Source organism: Dermochelys coriacea, chromosome 10 (assembly GCF_009764565.3).
Source record: "Dermochelys coriacea isolate rDerCor1 chromosome 10, rDerCor1.pri.v4, whole genome shotgun sequence".
Lineage (NCBI taxonomy): Eukaryota > Metazoa > Chordata > Testudines > Dermochelyidae > Dermochelys > Dermochelys coriacea.
Window position 1 is genome coordinate 66,972,159 of NC_050077.1, and position 18,954 is coordinate 66,991,112.

The window sequence follows — 18,954 nt, forward strand, 5'->3', positions numbered from 1 at the left end:
TACCCAATTTGAATTAAAACAGTAATTGTTAGCTGCCCGTAAGTAGCAGGCTCTTATCCTCCATGGGTCCAGCCTTTACCAGGATGCAGAATTTCATGGCACTACACCAATATATGGCCCTGAGGTCACAAGATCGCTATCTGTAATGATTTTGGTTCCTACTGGCCTCAGCCCGGTTCAGCCTCTATAATCCACTGTCACAGCAATCCCTCCTCTCCCCCCACCCCACTCCGAGACATCCAGTCCCTTCTCACATTTATTATTTGTCAGTATTACCAACCCCAGCCATTTACAAACCATGAGGCAGGCCACCCAAAATCATGAGACTGTGAAAGGAAGGATGGTAGGTAGGAAGGTTGGGGTCTTTTCATTTCCTTTCTCATTGTTGAGGCTTTAGGGTACACTTGGGTCAGATTTTCAAGCTTTTCTTTCCAACTGTAAGCATTAATAAAAATTTTTCCCCCCAAAGAAAACTGAGACTCTCACATCACCTCATGCCTCCAGGAGCTTTAAGAAAAATACCAAATATTTCAAGGCTTGCAAGAGTTGGCAACGCTGCTTCTGGCTATTGGGCTACTATGCAATTGTCTGCTGTAGCCCATCAAAGACTGGCCTAGCCCATGATGTAACATGCTAAGTTTTAACAATACTAGGCTGGGTAGGAAAGTAAGTGCCACTGAGACTATTCCCAGTGGGCACAGACAATGTGGAAAAGATTCAGTCTGCTTTTATTTATCCCCATGCTGTGTTGGGCTGCTTTTGATACCATCCTTGTCACTCGCATCCTCACCCAAATTGTAAATTGCGTGTCTGGTTTATTTCATGGGGAGTGATTTACTCTGTGGCTGTTGACAGAGACTGAACACCAGCTGCATTCCCAATAGTAAAAAGGGTTAATGCAGAAACAAATCATCTGGAGGAAATTATCTTAGACATCAAAAGAGTGCAGGGAAAACACACATGCACTCTGAGAATCACAGTGGGGAGGAGTTAGATACATATGTTAACTTGCCTACGCTAACCCTTTTCTGAAATGCGTGGGTCTGGCAGATAAAAAGCCGTATAAAGGCTGAAGGATGAGCAGCCAGCAGTGAAGGAGGACAGCGCTGCCTGCAGCTAACTGAAGATTCACAGCTCAGATTGGAGGGGGTGATTTTGGAAGGAGCCATCATGGAACCAGGGGAATACAGACAGAGAGGTGAGTGAGGCAGATCTTCCTGTGGGCCTCTCCAGGCTATCAAAGTGGGTGGCATTTTCTTGCAGGGAGAAGAACTGTTGTGGGGCTCGGAGTGGTGCATGGCAGTCCAGGTGGGTTCTGTGGAATATCCCCCCAAAGATGAGTTTCAGAGGATGGCTCTGTGTCAGTTCATTTCCTTGCGGTTATAAATAAAATACTACAGCAGCCTACGGCAATGGTCCATAGCCCTGCAGTCTAGAATAACCTTATGGGAGAGGGTTGTGTTATGTACCGTGGACCAACCGCCAGCCTCATTGACACCCCTGAAACCCTGCTGATATCAGTGTGGTTGCAGAGATGTAAATCAGGGCACAGCTCAGACCCATTAAAACATGTCATATAGTTTAAAAGTCAGGCACACTCCATGTCTGATGCAGAAAGGTGAGAGTGTCTAGCAAGTGGAGAAGGAACCCAGAGACATGATTGCTTTCAGGGAGTGACAGGATAGTGCCTCACCAGCACACAGTGAGAGAGGACTATGAAAGGATTGAGCATGATCTTTATTTCTCTGAAATACACCATTTCAGACAATTTCAGTTGAGGCTGAGACTATCTGAATAGCCATCGGTGATTAGACCCTGCACCAAGTTACAAGGCACTTGAGAAATACCATCTGTTACTTAACACCGACATTCTCTTTCTCTGTGATCTCAGAGCTTTTTACAGATATGCTATAAGGGCTCTAGGCCACTTTACAGATGGGACATGGAAGCACAGAGAAGTTAAATGTCTGACCCACTGACAGAGAGAGCTGGGACCAGAACCCAGGTCTCCTGGCTCTGGGCTCCCTGCCTTTTCCAGAGAAAAGGCTCTTTTCCTTCTTGAGGAATATTCAGAATCCCTCTGCCTTCGGGAGGCTGTTTCACAAATGCATCTCAACTGTGGTGTGCACTGTGTGTGTTCTTAGGGAAATAGGAGAGTAAAGGTCCACAACGCTGTTATAAACTAAGTGTAGCAATTGAAACTATTACCATGATGATAGTATAGTGATCTTTTATTATATGGGCAAGGAAACAAGTATATTGCCAAGAAAATGCTATCAAGGGGGGTTCTTCCTGGGGGCAGAGAGAGTCTTAAACAAACTCTTAAGGCACTAGCCAAAGTCAGTTTCTGAGTAGAGATGCATTTTTAAATGAATTCTAACAATCTGTACTGGAAACTCTGGGGCAACTTTAAAATGGTCACTGAAAAGAAGCGACTGCCAAACACAGGGGTCCTTAGTGTAGGTTTCAATGTAGTTGGCATTTTAAGCTTTTTACAGACATCAGTGGATTTCCTTTGTCTTTCTGACCTGCTCTTGAGTTAGGGGAGTTGATACCAAGGCACTTTAGAGTTTCCAGCCACTGTACCTGGGGGGGACGCATGCCACTGGTTCCGTTGAAAGCCAAAGCCCATCACTCAGGATTTGCCATCACTGGGTCGGTCCCAGGAGATGTGTGAGATCCAGTACAAGAAGCAGGTGACTTACATGGGGAAAACATGGCTCTTTTAATGTACTCAGTTGAGTTTTCCAAGCCTTGATGGCTCTTGTATTCGGTACTGCAGCTATGTATTGAGCAGTTTGATAATTGAGCCCTATCACATGCAAAGAGTATGTGTGAATTGCTGTGTGCCGTTGTTCTTATGGCCTGACTTCAAAGGGCACATCCTGCCTCTTCCAGGGAAAGAAATGGTGGATTACATTTGCCAGTATCTGAGCAACGTGAGAGAGAGACGGGTGACTCCAGATGTGCAGCCTGGTTACATGAGAGCCCAGTTGCCAGCCAGTGCTCCTGTAGAGCCAGACAGCTGGGACAACATCTTCGGAGACATTGAGAAGATTATTATGCCTGGGGTAAGAACTAGAGTAGAACCGGAATCAGGAAAGTATCATTACCATCCAGTGTGAATATCTGCACCCTGTGAATGAGTAGTTCATAGTGAACTCTACTTTAACTAGCACAGGCATTCTAACAGGGAAGAAGATCCGTGGGATTACAATTCAATAATGGTGAAATCAACAAGTCACTGTTGCAGCAAACTCCATAAAATACAATTATAAGCCTCCCTGAATAATCTGATGTAATAAAAATAAAGTTACTGTCATGGATGGGTGCCAGAGGACCATTATTTCCTGTTTGAAAATATATGGCTGTATGTTTAATTTAGATAAATACTTCTGGCTTAGTTTGGAGTTTATCTAGTTACTGCATATTACTATCTTTTGACAATGCTCTTTTGCTGTTGATGTTACGTTTGAAACTTGCTGTTTTCAGATCTTCATCAGGGAGCTGTGAGTCTTTCCCATCACTTTGCGTTAATTTGTATGGCTGGTTCAGATTTTTGTGACATTGTTCTGGATATAATTTCTCTGCATCCTCTGATCTAGGTTGTCCATTGGCAGAGTCCACATATGCATGCCTACTTTCCAGCTCTTACCTCCTGGCCTTCCCTGCTGGGGGACATGCTGGCTGATGCTATTAACTGTTTGGGATTCACATGGGTAAATGTTGATTTTTATATAGTTTTGAAATGCTGTTCCTTGGTCTGTGTTATGCAGAAGTCCAGACCGGATGATCATAACGGTGTCTTTTGGCTTTAAAAATCTATGAATCAATAAATTAATGTATTTAGTTCAAACCATTTTAAGCTGTTTGCACAACTAAAATATAAAACTGCTTTAAAAAAAAGAATCTCCAGTTTTTAGATGCAATAATTTCAATGAATGGCGGCAAGAACAAGAATGATACACCAGTAAGGGCTTGTGTACGTATAGAGTTGTTCCTGATTAACTGTTCCTAAATGACTCCATGTGTGGATACTCTTAATCTGGAACAAAAATAGGGTTGCTAACTTTGGTTGGACGTGTTCCTGGAGGTTTCATCACATGACAATCTTTAATTAAAGATTAATCTTTAATTCCTGGAGACCCCAGGACAATCCTGAAGGGTTGGCAACTGTAAAAGCCTTGTGCTTATTTAGCTTAACCCAACCGGGGCTAAACTAAACTACCTTAATGTGTGCTAACCTGCAAGTATAGAAAAGCCCTAAGAATGTCAAAATGTCAAAAATCAACCATTAGGAAGGCACTGGTCCCGCTTCCTGTTCCTCTTTGCTCTTAATATGGAAGTAGCATAGCAACCTCTAGTAACAGTCCCTGTCAAGTCCCTTGGGCTTATGTTGTTTTAGACAAGGTCAGTGGGAGTTTGGAGATCGCCTTTTCTCAGCATGGAGGCTCATGTTGCAAAAGTGGTCAAAATTATTGTGTGTATTGCAGTAGTGATGAGATCAGGGCCCCATTGTACTAGATGCTGTCCAATGCGTTTGCAATCTAAACAGACAAGACAGACCAAGGGTGGGGGAAAGGAAATGTTATTAAACATATTTTACAGATGCCTAAGGTCACAGAGAGAGTCTTTGCCAGATGTGGAATTGAATCCAGATCTCCTGAGTCCCAGCCTAGTATCTTAACCATAGACGATTGCTTCTCTCTCAGAAGTGTCAGATAAATTTGTGTCAAATAAATTTGTTAGTCTCTAAGGTATCACAAGTACTCCTTTTCTTTTTGCGAATACAGACTAACATGGCTGCTACTCTGAAACCTGAGAAGTGTCAGTAACTTCTTTTGGGGATTATGGGATATCCTGCCATTTTCCCTGGACATGAATGTTACCACAGCAATCCATGCCTTGTCAAATCCAAACTAGCCTACTGTAATGGATATTTTAAAACCTGTAGTACTGTCACTTAAGGAAAGCCTAGGGTATGAGGTTTATTATCAGACGGTTACTATCAGAAGGTTTACTATCAGAGGGATTAAAACAGACTGAATCTATTTATTCCAATTTCTAGGCCTCCAGTCCAGCCTGTACAGAACTGGAAATGAATGTAATGGATTGGCTGGCGAAAATGCTGGGCCTTCCAGATCCGTTCTTGCACCATCACCCAGACAGCCAGGGAGGAGGGGTATTACAGGTAGGAGAGCTCAGTGGGTGTTTTGCAGAATTGATTTGCACACTTCAGAATGGCTATTCCTTTGCTCAAACAAAACTCCCTTTAGAAGTCAGTGGAAGTTTTTACCTGGGATAAAGTTTCCAGGAATCCTGTGTCTAATTCTGGGTGCCATATTTTAGGAGAGATGTAGATAAACTGGAGAGAGTCCAAGGAAAGCAACAAAAGTGTTAAAAAGTTTAGAAAACCTGACCTATGAGGAAAGGTTAAAAAAACCCTAGGCATCTTTGTCTAAAGAAAAGAAGACTGAGAGGGAACCTAATAAGTCTTCAAATATGTGAAGGGCTGTTATAAAGAGGATGGTGATCGGTTGTTCTCCATGTCCATTGAAGGTAGGACCAAAGGCAATGGGCTTAATCTGCGGCAAGGGAGATTTAGGGTATATATTAGGAGAAACTTTAAACTGGTTAAATTCCGTAATTTTAAAATCCAATTTTTATGTAGAACCATTGCAGAATGGGTCCCTGAGTTACAAATAGGAGCTATTTCTCTTGGGACCTGTGTTATTGCTAAATGAGGCCAACATAACTTTTCCTTCTGATTTCTTCATTTCACCTCATCCTTGTATGCTTCAAAATTATGTGAAACCACCTGGGAATAGAGGACACTTCTCTAGAAACCTTTCTTCATGCCAGTAACCCTGCCCCATTTACTTCAAGTCCTTTGTACTTTGAATGTATAAGAATTTCAGGATCAGGCTCTGCATTTTTAACTGCTTCCATAAGCCCTCCTCCAATGCTCACTGAAGTCAATGGAAAAACTTCCACTGATTTCAGTGGGCCTTGATCAGGCCCATAATTTCTGTGGATTATACTACTTTATAGCCAAAGGAAAATGTATAGTACTTTCTTCTTGTTAATGCTCTCCTGCTCATTCAAAGCACACACCGTTTAAAATGCATCACTTTCTGACGCTGGCCCACAGAGACCAGTAGCACGATGGAGAAAATCAGTGGGGTTCCCCTGCACATGAAATAACTTGTGATGGAAATAAAATAGGGGGTGGATAAGATGATTGCTTCAGTGACTTTAGCAAATCCATGACAAACTAGCAAGAAAGGAGGAAAACACTTTTGGATATTCTACAATTAATAAGCAGCTATTTCTTTGCAGAGCACTGTTAGTGAATCAACTTTGATTGCTCTGCTAGCAGCGAGAAAAAACAAAATTCTGGAAATGAAGGTTTCAGAGACGGATACTGATGAATCCACACTGAACTCCTGTCTTGTTGCTTATGCATCTGATCAGGTAGGTTCCCACTGTTATGAATAAACAAATTAGCTTGTGTTATCAGATTGAATAATAACACTTTGCAATTTTATATCAGTAGTCAAAGTACTGTGCTGTTGTGAATGAACCCTGAGGTGGGCGGTGTTAGTCCCATTTTACAGAGAGGGAAACTGAGTCACAGCAAAGTGAAGTGCCTTTCTTAAGGTCACAGTGGCACTAAGAGATCCCCATTCACCTGACTTCCACTCCTGTAGTTAGCCCTTCTTCCTTCCCATTATTGGCCAAACCTCCCATGTGCTCCATCCAGAGCGCAGCATCTGAGAGATCATCTGTTTCCCCAGGACAAACATATTGCCATAGCATAGATGCTCAAGCTGGATCTCCCTCACTATAAGTGAGAGGGATGTTCTTGGTAAGGGCCCCTTGTTTTTGGAAATTCCTCTTCTCCCTTGGTTCATCTGTGCACAGATTTGCTATCCTCTTAGGCACACTGCAAAGCCCATTTCTGTTCTCTCCTTCCTACGTCTCCAGAAAAGGGAATAGAGTGAGGGAGCTGTATTTCTAGGTAGTCCTTTCGGGATCTGAAGTTAAGCAAGAGGTGCACACCTTACAGCATGGATCTCTATCACTTCATTTTAGAAATATTAATAAATAACTGGAGCATGCGACTTCCATGAAATAACTGTAAATTACCCAATGGTTCAACGGAACTTACAAGACTGAATAGTAAAACACAATTATTTAGTGTTTATTAACTTAAATTATTACCGTTATTGCATCTCTAACTTTTGTTGTTGTCCTCTCCTTTCTAACGCCCACAACTTGCTGGGCTTGTGTAGGTTCACACTTTCTTCTTTTACTGTTCTTTTAGGCTCATTCCTCAGTTGAAAAGGCTGGTTTGATTGCTCTTGTGAAGATGAAATTTCTGCCTGTGGATGAGAACTTTGCCCTCCGAGGTGAAACTCTGAAGAAAGCCATTGAAGAAGACAGAAACCAAGGCCTAGTGCCTGTCTTTGTAAGTTCTGCTTTCGGGTACTGACATATTGGTGTATTGTTATTGTCCATTTAAAAATGTGTCTGAATCACTTTGCTACTCTGGTAAACAATAAATAATTCAAGGTAGAAATACATGTGAATAATTTACACTTTGGTCTATTCAAATAAGAAGGTACAATTTCCATTCTGACTGAATTCTTAGCCTGATTAGTTCTTGAATGTGTGGGTCAAAAAAGATTATTTAAATATCCCATCTTGACAAGCCTTTGTTTTCTTCCAGGTTTGTGCGACGTTGGGTACAACTGGTGTCTGCGCTTTTGACAGTCTATCAGAGCTGGGTCCAATTTGTAAGCATCTCTTTAACCATAAGATCTTATACAGGCAGTAAAGGGAGGCAAGTGTGGGATTTTTTGTGGCGCCAAGAGCAAACAGGAAACCACTATTCAGCTGACCTTTTAGGGCCTGATGGAAAGACCTTTGGAGTCAGTGGGAATCTCTTCATTAATGTCTGCAATATTTGAATTAAGCCATTAAAATATGTCCTGTTCAAAATGCATGAAATTCACCCACTAGCAGAGGTTCCATGGATGTCCCAATACCAAAGAACCACAGGCGTTCTGCCCTGTGAGGAACAGTGACAGAATGGGTGTGCACGAGTACCCCACAACTTCTGCAGGAGGTGGAATTGGTCTTTGTCCATGCTTCATTTACCCCAGTCTAGAAAAGATTTTGAAAGTAGGGGCTGGCAGGACATCATTGTGGTCACCAGGTCTATGTTTCAAAGGAGTGGGAAGTGATCGTGGATCCTACTCCAGCCCAGGTTCTGACTAGTGGGTGCAGAGAGACTCGGGTGCTGCTTCTTACACTGCCATTGGTTGGGTGGGGATTCCATTCTGCTGCGATCCCCCGACTCTGGCTTTGTCTTGGGGATGTGATGAGGAATTTCACTCACTATCAATACAGATGACAGGACCTCAAACTTTAAGAGGCTGCCTTACAGAGGGGGGGAGGATTAGCCAAAGTTCTGTCGTGGAGTAGAGATGGGCCCATCCAAATCCAATCTTTTCCAGTGGATCCAGGTGTTTGATGTAGAAACATCTTTGAGGTGGACTGGTCTGTCTGGCTTCCAAACTCTTTTCTCTTGTGTCCTAAACAAAATTTAAACCTACTTCTCCAGAAAAGCTACATGTTAACCCATTGAGCCACCATGACCCCCCACAGAATATTTTCTATTTCTCCAGGTGCTGCTGAGGGACTCTGGCTTCATATTGATGCTGCCTATGCTGGAACCGCATTTCTCTGCCCTGAATTTCGATTATTTTTGGATGGCATTGAATATGCAGATTCTTTTACTTTCAATCCTTCCAAATGGATGATGGTTCACTTTGACTGTACTGCATTCTGGTGAGTAGAGCAAAACAAGCAAAGGGAACTAACATACAAATTGCAAGGTCTTCCTCTACGGAATTTTTTTACTAAGCACAATTCATTCTATTATTGATAGGGTCAAAGACAAATACAAATTACAGCAAACCTTCAGTGTTAATCCCCTCTACCTCAGACATGCCAATTCAGGGGCTGCTATTGATTTCATGGTAAGTAGCTATCCGAACCAATACTTGATATTTCCTACAAAATGTTTGAACAGAAATTGCCAGATTGCTAATACTCCTGGAACTTGTTTCATGTGATAAGAATATCTCTAATGCAGAGTATAGAAACAATCATAGTGAAGTGTAAATACAATTTAAATCAGGGAGCTCTGGCAGTAAGCCTGCATTGAGAGTAAAATTGCACAGAAACTCTTCTAGATCAAATATAGAAGCGATAAATATAGACGCTAGTTAGGTTAGTCAAACATCACCTGGCTATTACAATCTTCTGTTGCCCTGGAATTTTTTTGTCCATGTACTGAGAAATTGAGCCAGATCTTCAGTTGATGCAAAGCTCCATTAACTTAACTGGAGCTACATTAAATGACATCAGCTGAGGATCTAGTCCACTGCCTCAACCAGAAAAAGGTCACTTCCATGTAACGTATTGTCAGAACGGTTCCAGTGGATGGGGTTCTTACATGTTTGCAGAGCTTATTCTGTTTGTCTTATTCCTACTCTAAACTACAACAATTATTCTGATACATGACATAGTTATGGGAAAACATGTAAACAATGGAAATTCCTTGATTTGAAACAGCAGTAAAATAATAAAATGTTAAATCTTCATTGGGCTGTAAATACAGCTGGTGGTGGTGATGGTGGGGAGCTAAGAAGCAAATCATTTCAGATCTAGCTAACTAAATCTGAATACCATGTTGCAAAATAATATTCTATAAGACCAGTGTTTCAGCTATGTGCTCATCAAGCTCCTGAAAAAGGCAATTGTTTTCTTTCTTGGTATAGGTATAGCTTATTTCTTTAATTAGCATACATTGCTCCCTCTGGTGGTTAATTTGGACCCATGTAGTTTTGTGGATTATTTGATATAGTTTCTTCTTCTTTTTTTTTTTTAATGTAGTCTGGTCCCCGCATTAGATGGCTGCCATTGCTTTTTCTAATTTTTCTAGTCTCATTTATCCTTTAGGCCCTGATCTGGGCCTTGTCCCTCTTCAGGACAGCAGCTAAGCACATGGACAAGTCAATAGGACTTAAAGTTAAGCATTGCTGTCCTCAACTGCGATGAACTAATCATATTAAGTGTTTTCTTGAATTAGGTCTTTAATCAGTTTATACCCCCCTCTGCACTGTGAACTGGAATAATAAAAATTAGTGATCTTTTACAAAAAGTTAGACACATCTAGGGCACCAACCACTGTAATATCTGAGTGCAGTAGCCAAAATATAACGGTTTTTCAGAACACCTGGGAAAATAACTACACAGAATCTTCCTTTAATGAGTGTTTGTTATGCCAATTTCCTCAGTCTTTTTTATGCAGGTCAAACTCCTTGTCTGAGTAAGGGTTACTCACATGGGAAGAGGGGTGCAGGACCACACTCTATTATGCTGAAGCGGGACTCTCCCTAAAATTGTTTTTTCAGCTTGTTGATGTGCTGTTGTTTTGTTCACAGCACTGGCAAATTCCACTGAGTCGTCGGTTTCGCTCTTTGAAGCTCTGGTTTGTGATTCGTTCCTTTGGGGTGAAAAAGCTTCAAGCCCATGTCAGACATGTATGTGAATTAACAGGACAAGTGTTAACATATTGATATTATTTTTCAGCATCTGAGTCCATTAAACACAGTTCTGAGGCTGGGTAGCAGAGATCCTCTTGCACATGAAGTTTGTATAAATCTGAATGCTATTGAAAAATGTATGCTGCTTTTAGCCTGTTTGAGATCTTGACTCTGTAGTTCCTAGGGAGGCAAAATTCTCATTGGATTTGCTAGGAGTTTTGCCTAAATAAGGTTACAGGATTGGGCATATAGACAAAATCTTTTTTTCAATCCTCCACAAACACAAAGCACTCTCCGTGGGGAAGTGGGTGAGCTATGGAGAGGCCTGGCAAGCGGATCCAACACCCCCCTGCACTCCACAAAGCAGGACACTACAGAGGCTTTCTTAGGAAAAATGTGGGGGTAGTTCTGGAAGTAGGCAAGAGGGGCTTCATGGTCAGTGTGTCTACAACTATGCAAATCCACAGGCCTAAACCCCTGAGTTTAAGTACAGGAAGCCACAGTATGATATAGCATCAGCTGTGGAGTGTCTCTACTGGTGATCCACAGCCCAGAAGCATGGGAACAGATTCCATTCTCCAGCGTTCCTCTAGAAAACCCCAGCCAAGCCCAGCTGTTCTAGTTTTGTACACATATCCAAAAGGTTCATCTGTAAGGGTCTGATCCACAACCCATCAAAGTCACAATCTTTCCATTGACTTCAGTGGGTTGTGGATCAGGCTGTGAATGATCAGGCCAGATATTTTGGCAACTGAATGAAATCTTTATTACTATGCAAAGCTGAGAACCTCAGTGTTTTGGCATTAGGTGTGTGGGGTTGTGGCTGCGGAGGGGAGTTGGCTTTATTTATCTACTTCATTTTGCATCTTATGCATTGTTTGTTATTCATGAGAAATAATCACTTTAAAAAAAATTTTAAATTACAGGGCACTGAGATGGCTAAATACTTTGAATCTTTGGTCAGAAGTGATCCCCTCTTTGAAATTCCTGCCAAGAGACACCTCGGACTGGTTGTATTTCGTTTAAAGGTAAAGATGATGATTATTTGTATTAATTCTGGAATGAATCAGCAGTAGCCAGCATCATGTCTCCCAGCTTGATTGCTATGGGTAAGGGTTATATGAAGGAATGTAACAAGATCACTGGCAATTGTTACAGACTGTTGTAGATCTCTAATATGCAAAGTCCACTGTAATATATATTTCTTCTTATATATTTTTAAAACAGGGTCCTAATTGGTTGACAGAAAAGGTCTTGAAAGAACTGAGTAAATCTGGCAGCCTCTTCCTAATTCCAGCTATCATTCGTGACAAGTTCATCATCCGCTTTACTGTAACGTCTCAGTTCACAACCAGAGAGGACATTCTGCGAGACTGGCACATCATCCAACAAACTGCAGCCCAAATCATTAGCCAGCATTACATGCTGCATCCCAGCAACTCTGCTGATGGGGCCAAAATCCCCAACATAATAAGTAACCCCAGTCCTATTGCTGATCATGGTACTTTTCCGTCTCACACGGAGGTAGGAGAACACAAAGTATCTTTCAGAAAGATAATAGTGCAACCTAAAAAGGTAGCAGTCAGTCCCACTACTTGTGTGGTCAGTCAACACCTGGAAGCCCAAGTGGACCCTCTGGATGACTGCTTTCCAGAAGATGTCCCAGATGTCACCAAACATAAATTATCCTCTTTCCTATTCAGTTACTTATCTGTACAAGACAAGAAAAAGACAGCCCGCTCCCTCAGCTGCAACAGTGTGCCAACCATCAGCCACCCGAAGGCAGCAGCCTCTGAGAAAAATGGCTCTCACCCCTGTGATAAAATTCTTTCCAAACTGCCCAAAGAGGTCATGATGCTCAAAAAAAGTGCCTTCAGAAAACTAATCAAGTTCTACAGCGTCCCTAGCTTTCCCGAATGCAGCATTCAGTGTGGCATTCAGCTGCCTTGCTGTCCTCTGCAAGCAATTGTTTAACAGGTGAAATAGATTGGCCTCCCCAGGTGGAAGAGAACCAAAATTTGCTTATTCATATGCAATCTTACCTGTTACCCATGTTCGATATAGAAACAATGTGAATGATCATTAAGAAAAGTCCTGTGCTTGTACTGAAGCAAAACACTGTGTATTTATTGATTAAAATGACAAATAAACCTCTTAAACTTGTTCTGTAAAGCTCCTCCTTCCAGACTGCGGTGGGGTTTGAATTAGATTTTGGATTGTTAATTTCTGCTTTGCCAGAAGCCTGTTCATAGCTAGCAATCTGGGTTAGTTGCTGGTTTAAACAAGGAGCAATCCCACTGGCTTCAATGGGAATGCATGCGGTGCAGCTCGGCTCTGAATTTGGACCATTTATTCTAGTGGCTTGATTTTGATTAAAACGTTATTGGGACTGATTCATCCCTGTGGGAGTGGGGGATCTAACAGCTCCTCCACACTGTGCCAGAGGGAGGAGTTCACTCATGCTGCCCTTCCCAGGAGGGGCTGCCAGACGAAGGCAGCTTCAAGTCAGGGAGGGCTTTGCAGGAGCCCTGCCTGCATATCTATTCAATCAGTTATAGGCCCTCAGGGTAGTGGGGGTGGTGGGCAGCCTACACCATTGCAAACCCTGCTCCAGGCAAATGTACCACTGCTGGCACCTGGAACATGTGCCAGCACAACCTAGGCAGGGACTCTGGCTCAGTAACAGAGCCAGCGCGAGGCATAAGTAGAACCCTGCCAATCCATGGATATCCGGTTTATATCTGCAGATATCTGCATCCGGCTGTGGATATCCATGGATTGTTTTTGCGGAGTGCGGCCCAAATGCAGATACAAATTTGTTTCTGCACAGGGCTCTAGGAATAAGCAGACTAAGTAATTGCTTAGGGCCCCAAGCAGCTCCCTATTAATTATTTGTTTGTGTTGTATGTGGGGGGCAGGGTTGGGGCAAAAATATTCCTGCCTAAGGGCTCCCATTGAGCTAGCACCAGCTCTGGTCAGTAACACCAAATTTTGCCTGAGTTACCCACATGCAGCACCAGTGGGGTCAAACTCCCCCGGGGGTAAATTGGGCTGTACAGATATAAACAAGGGCAGAGTTTGGCCTATTAATCTTGTCCCGTATTTCTCTCATACTGTTTGTCTGGCTTTTTAACCCTAGCAGAACCTAAACCCATCCTAAGAACACATTTCATTATGCAGACCCTAGCCTGCCACACAGCCCTATAGATGCTCCACTGTAACTCTGGCAAGGAAAATTCTTGTGAATTATTATAAAAATCAGTGCTTTTAAGAACATTTATTATTTGGCGCATTAAAAATACTTTAAAGCAAGAACACCTCTGCTACAATGGAGAAAAATGATTGAAACCATCTAATCCAAGGTTCTGAGAGCAGATAAGATAGTAATCTTAGGCCTGATCCACACACACTTTGTGTAACTCTATAATGTTGGTTAGGGGTGTGATTTTTTTTTTTCTTTTCTACTGATACTGTCATACCAGTAAACAGCTTAATGTAGACACAGTTATACTGGTATAAAGGTGCCTTACGTTGGTATAGCTTATTCCCCTTCCTGTACTGGAATAAGCTATTCTGGTATAACTGCTGCCATACTCGGGGGCGGGGGAAGGTTATACTACTTTAGTTAGTGGTATAGTTAAACCAGTATGACTTTTGTGTGTACACAGGTTGCGTGTGGCCCGCTCTTCACTCCAGATGAAATCAGTTAAAAATGTGGAGTGGATCACAGGTAACACATAACTTTAACTGCTTCAGAACTAAAATCCTGAATGTGAATTACCTGGAGTCATATAATGATTTACAATGACTTCAATGTATTGGCAAAAAGCCTAACAAGGGACCCAGTTCTCTGTGTTTTTATCTGCAGAGATTGGGTGGTGTTTGGACACACAAACCACAAAAAATACAGCATTCTGATTTATTATTTATACGGCACCACAGAGTCATTCACGAAAGTATATGACAATCGAAGACAGGTCCCCGCTCCAAAAGAGCTTACAATCTACATATGTAATAACACAAGTCAGAGCACAAGTTGACTGTGATTTGCCTAATAAGCAGTGTATGTGTCTTGCTAATTCTGAATTTCCTCTCCTGTCCCATTTTGAGGCCCTAACTCAGGAAAGCCTTTGAGCACAAGATTACGCACAAGAACAGGAATGATGGTGCGCTGGGTCATGGAGGCTGTTCAAGGCACAAGGGCCAGTGTGAGAGAGGCACAGAAAAACCAGTGGAGGTAGGGAGCAATATGGTGATGGGAGTGGACAGTTTTGGGTTCGAGAGGGGAAGAGGAAGGAGCAGCCAGGCTGAGAGGTAAGTGGAGGCAGAGTTGTTGTGTGTCCTGAGTGAAGTTGGGGAGTTAGAAGGTTAACACACAGACCACAGGGAGAAAGAAAAGTAGTTTTATGTAGCTCCTGTCACTATTGAAACATCTCCATCACACAGAATTTTGGATACAGGCACTTGGTAACATTGATCAACTCACCGAAATGGCTTTTTGGATTCAATAATGTTTTGAAAACTGAATATTCTAGAACAGTGATTTTTTTGGACACACTTATAGTTTTAGGCTATTGTTATTTATAGCGCTACAAATGTCTTGCGTCATCGGCACGTACGTCTTTTCTTTGTCATCCAGGAAATACAGGCCATCCCTGATGACTGCTGGGTTGAAGCCCTCCTTCACTAATTGCACTTTACAGTGTTTAAAAGTTGCTGTGATCTCAATAGCATCCTAGAAAAAACAAAAAGGATTCTCTGACATTGACAAGCAACCAACAGTGGGTACTATTTTTAAAGCTGGAAAAGTCAAACCATTCAGAAGAAAACTGTCTTGCATTTTCTCCAAGTGCAATAGTTACATGAAGAAAAATGAGTGAGGAGTACTTGTGGCACCTTAGAGACTAACAAATTTGTTAGTACAGACTAAAACGGCTACCCCTCTGAAACATGAAGAAAAATGTAAATCCTATCTCTAGTGGTGTAGACAGTTAATATATTTGAGATGTGGGACTCAGATTTGATGCAGCTCTGTAGCCTCATAGCTAGGAGTCAGAGACAAGCTAACAAAAATGCATAAGTACCTAAATTTACCCAAGAATTATTTCTGCAGGTTTCAGCATGTGGGACATAATCCTGGTTCTGGACCTTGGAAATGTTTGGGGCCACAGCAGCCAAATGCCACATAAGGCCTTCTGCACTGCCCCACATCCTGAACAGATCTCTATGGCCTTCAGCAACGAGGCCAGGAGACTCCTGTGAGCATACTCATGCATGTTCCATTTGTAACATAATGAGAGACAATTGCTTCAGGGCCTGATCTAGCAAAGCATTTAAGCATGTGCTTAAAGTTAAGCCTTAAATTTAAGCATGTGCTTAAATGCTTTGCTGAATCAGTGCCTTACTAATGTCTATTAAACAGTATGATAGGGTCTATAGCTTCTTTCAGGCCACAAAGGGTGCCTTGTAGCCATAACATCCCCCATCCCAAGATCTTAACCATCTGGGCTACAGCACAAAGTGGCCTCCAGGAACGAGAGTGAAGCCAACAGAAGGTTGGCTCCAAGGGAATCCTTCCTGGAGAGCGGGGAAGCTAAAACAAATCTGCTGGCTTCCCAATGAGGCCTGGTGCAGTTAGGACCAGTTGGACACTGTTCTGAGTTTGAGAGGTGGGGTATGAAAAGGGCAGGATTTCGCTCAGAAAAGGAAGGAGAGGGAAATCTTTACAGGAGTTATGTAAGACTCAAGGGGTTGCGTTGTGGATGGTAAAGCACAGTATAGTTTGCCTCGTGATTATTTGAATAGCTACCCAAAGACAGAGGCTGGATTAAATAGTTTGGGATGTTAATATCTCTGTGTTTCTTCTGATGAACCATCCCAGTAAGTACATGGTCTTCTTGAGGAGAATTCTTTTATTTGTAATAAATAGATACATACAATCAAATTGCCCTCAGGATTGGCTTCCTCAGTTTAGCTTAAACATTTCCACATGAATAATATAGACAAGGAGGGCTGAGGTTGTTTGTTCATCAGTGTATTGAAATCTAGACATGTCATGGCCCCTAGCCTGCAGAGTGCTCCAGGTGGGTGGAGCCCTATGTCTGCAAGAGCAGTTTGCCGACCAGCACAGTCTAAGTTTGAAACTTGGCTCCCTTCGCCGTGTTAAGGGTATATAAGAGAAAGTCTGTATATTTCCACCAAGAGATCTTTCTGGTTCATAGGGACATGCATGATACATTCAGACACATGACAGGCATCCTGCCTTCTCATATGGTTACCCAGGTTTTTGGTTCCAGGCAGAATGAAAACATCATGGGCCTGATTCTCCTCTCTCCGTGGTGTAAAACAAGTGTAAGCGAGGGAAGAAAGAGGACCCTAGAGTGCTGCCAGCATAATTATAAGTGACTGCGATCCTCATGGAAACAAGGGAGAAGACAGACTAGTGTCCTCTTTTTTGCAGTGAGGCAGGAGACATGTAGGAAGGCTGCCTTACCTGAATCCTTACAAAGTAAGGTCTTGCATAATTCGGCAGGTAGTCTACAACGTGTCTGTATATCTGCTCCCCATTAAATTCACAGCCCTCCTTTAGTCGAATGGATGCCATTCCTATTCTGCCTTCATGACCTAGAGGAACAGATATAGGCAAAAATAATGGTTGATATCTAAATTCCTGTTGTATAAATGCCAACACTTATGTTTCTCAGCGATTTCATTATTTAAAGATCTCTAATGATGGGAACAATACATTTATAGAACTGAGGTAAAACTAGAGTGACCAGATAGCAACTGTGGGGAAAAAAAGGGACAGGAGGTGTGGGGTAACAGGCGCCTATACAAGAAAAAGTCCCCCAAAACAGGACTGTACCTTTAAAAATGGGACATCTGGTCACTCTAGGTAAAACCCAACCCTATGCAGGATCCCCACACCACTTTAACCCTTAGGCAGAAATTGCACTCGGCTGGGACTGAGTGAAATCTCAGAACTTGACTTTTAACACTGGGGTTAAGTTGTGCAGAGAGCTTCACATGAGTTTTATGCACAGGGGTGAATTTGATCCTTAAGTAGCAGAAATATGAACTCTACTGTAAATTGCTGAAAAAAAAAAAAAAGGGACCAGGCGACTGAGCATGGATCAGGTCTCATTTAAATCCATCCATCCTCTGTTTGCCAGAAGCTGGGAATGGGTGACAGGAGTTGGCTCACTTGATGTTTGACTGTTCTGTTCTTTCCCTCTAGGGCACCTGGCATTGGTCACTGTCTGAAGACAGGATACTGGGCTAGATGGACGAATGGTCTGACCCAATATGGCCGTTACGTTCATCAGGTCTGGTATTTCTGGCATAAATGGTTCAGGAATGTACACAATGGATTTTAATGTGGAACTGTTACAGATCCACAAATCTCCAGTGTTTTTCTGCCCCCATCCACCAAGAGTTCTGTGCAGATACAGTCAGGAGCTGGGACTTCCTCTCCTTCCTTCTCTGCAATCCTTCAATAGCCTCCTCCCTAGCCCTTCAAAAAAATCACTCAGGATATTTAATATACAGCAAATACTTTAACAACTAGGACAGGGAAGGAGGGGACAGAATGGTTTCAATAGGAGAACATCAGACCTAATATTTTTAAATAAATTCCTACAGTCATTTTGTGACTAAATGGATTTTCAAACGGGGACATTATGGAATTAATTTTAATCCCTAAAAGAATAGAGAACCTGCTAGACCTGATTTTTCTCATGCACTGCTTACAGTAGGCCAAACTCTGGCAGGTCCTGACACCTGCAACTACCACAAAAGTCTGTGTTTACATTCTACTGTAGAGTTTAGGTCAAATTGCGTGAGAGTTACACTGGTTTGACACCCAATTCTTTTTGGATTTCATACTAACCTATTTTTTCCACAGCTGAATCTTTCCCTCAAATCCTATTTTGTTGTTAATAGGTATTTAGAGCCAGCCTTTTTCAAGATCAGAGAATTCAATTCCCATTTAAGCACCAAAACATGTGTCCAGATTTTTAAAATAATTCAGCATGTCAGGTACTGAGTTCCTTTGACAATCTGACCATAAGCATCACAATGGGAACTGCTGGGTGATGAGTGTTTTTGAAAATCTGCCTTCTATTGGATCCCAAAGTGGCAGCTGAGCCCTTTTGAAAGTCTGGTGTCAACCAAGAGCACCAAACACTCTAAAATCTGGCCCTTATTGTTTAAAAAGGAATTTAGTACCCTATTCTACTATCTGCTACACCAGTGTAAATCAATGTCTAGATTTACACCAGGGTAACCAAGTGGTAAATATGGCCCATAATTCATGAATTACTTTGCAAGATAAAAT

The 18,954-nt window shown here is 42.2% G+C and overlaps 2 protein-coding genes across 4 annotated transcripts in view; one reads left to right on the plus strand and one right to left on the minus strand.

Moving 5' to 3' along the window:
• The first annotated feature begins 1,008 nt into the window (after nt 1-1,008).
• HDC (histidine decarboxylase) lies at nt 1,009-12,783 on the plus strand. Of its 3 annotated transcripts, XM_038420461.2 has the most exons (12): nt 1,009-1,198; nt 2,899-3,071; nt 3,606-3,719; nt 5,069-5,191; nt 6,340-6,474; nt 7,328-7,471; nt 7,733-7,799; nt 8,694-8,856; nt 8,957-9,047; nt 10,518-10,616; nt 11,546-11,647; nt 11,847-12,783. In XM_038420461.2, the coding sequence occupies exons 1-12, from the start codon at nt 1,171-1,173 to the stop codon at nt 12,591-12,593; spliced, it is 1,986 nt and encodes a 661-aa protein (XP_038276389.1). In that variant the 5' UTR covers nt 1,009-1,170; the 3' UTR covers nt 12,594-12,783. The 3 variants fall into 3 exon arrangements, with proteins under 3 accessions (XP_038276389.1, XP_038276390.1, XP_038276391.1); XM_038420462.2 differs by lacking the exon at nt 3,606-3,719 and having other exon boundaries at nt 1,029-1,198; XM_038420463.2 differs by lacking the exon at nt 5,069-5,191 and having other exon boundaries at nt 1,030-1,198.
• A 1,741-nt stretch (nt 12,784-14,524) lies between these two features.
• The window catches only part of SLC27A2 (solute carrier family 27 member 2), a 29,209-nt gene continuing 24,779 nt past the window's right edge, over nt 14,525-18,954 (minus strand). Inside the window, 2 exon segments of the mRNA XM_038419354.2 lie at nt 14,525-15,354; nt 17,113-17,243. Coding sequence (XP_038275282.2) covers nt 15,178-15,354; nt 17,113-17,243 — 308 coding nt within the window. The 3' untranslated portion in view covers nt 14,525-15,177.

What these genes read in the sequence shown, in the direction of transcription:
- HDC (XM_038420461.2), top strand. Translation starts at nt 1,171, where the DNA reads ATGGAACCAGGGGAATACAGACAGAGAG. An exon ending in ATCAGAGCTGGGTCCAATTT is followed by an intron (nt 7,800 to 8,693) that starts GTAAGCATCTCT and finishes CTATTTCTCCAG; the next exon opens with GTGCTGCTGAGGGACTCTGG. An exon ending in TGGTTGTATTTCGTTTAAAG is followed by an intron (nt 11,648 to 11,846) that starts GTAAAGATGATG and finishes TTTTTAAAACAG; the next exon opens with GGTCCTAATTGGTTGACAGA.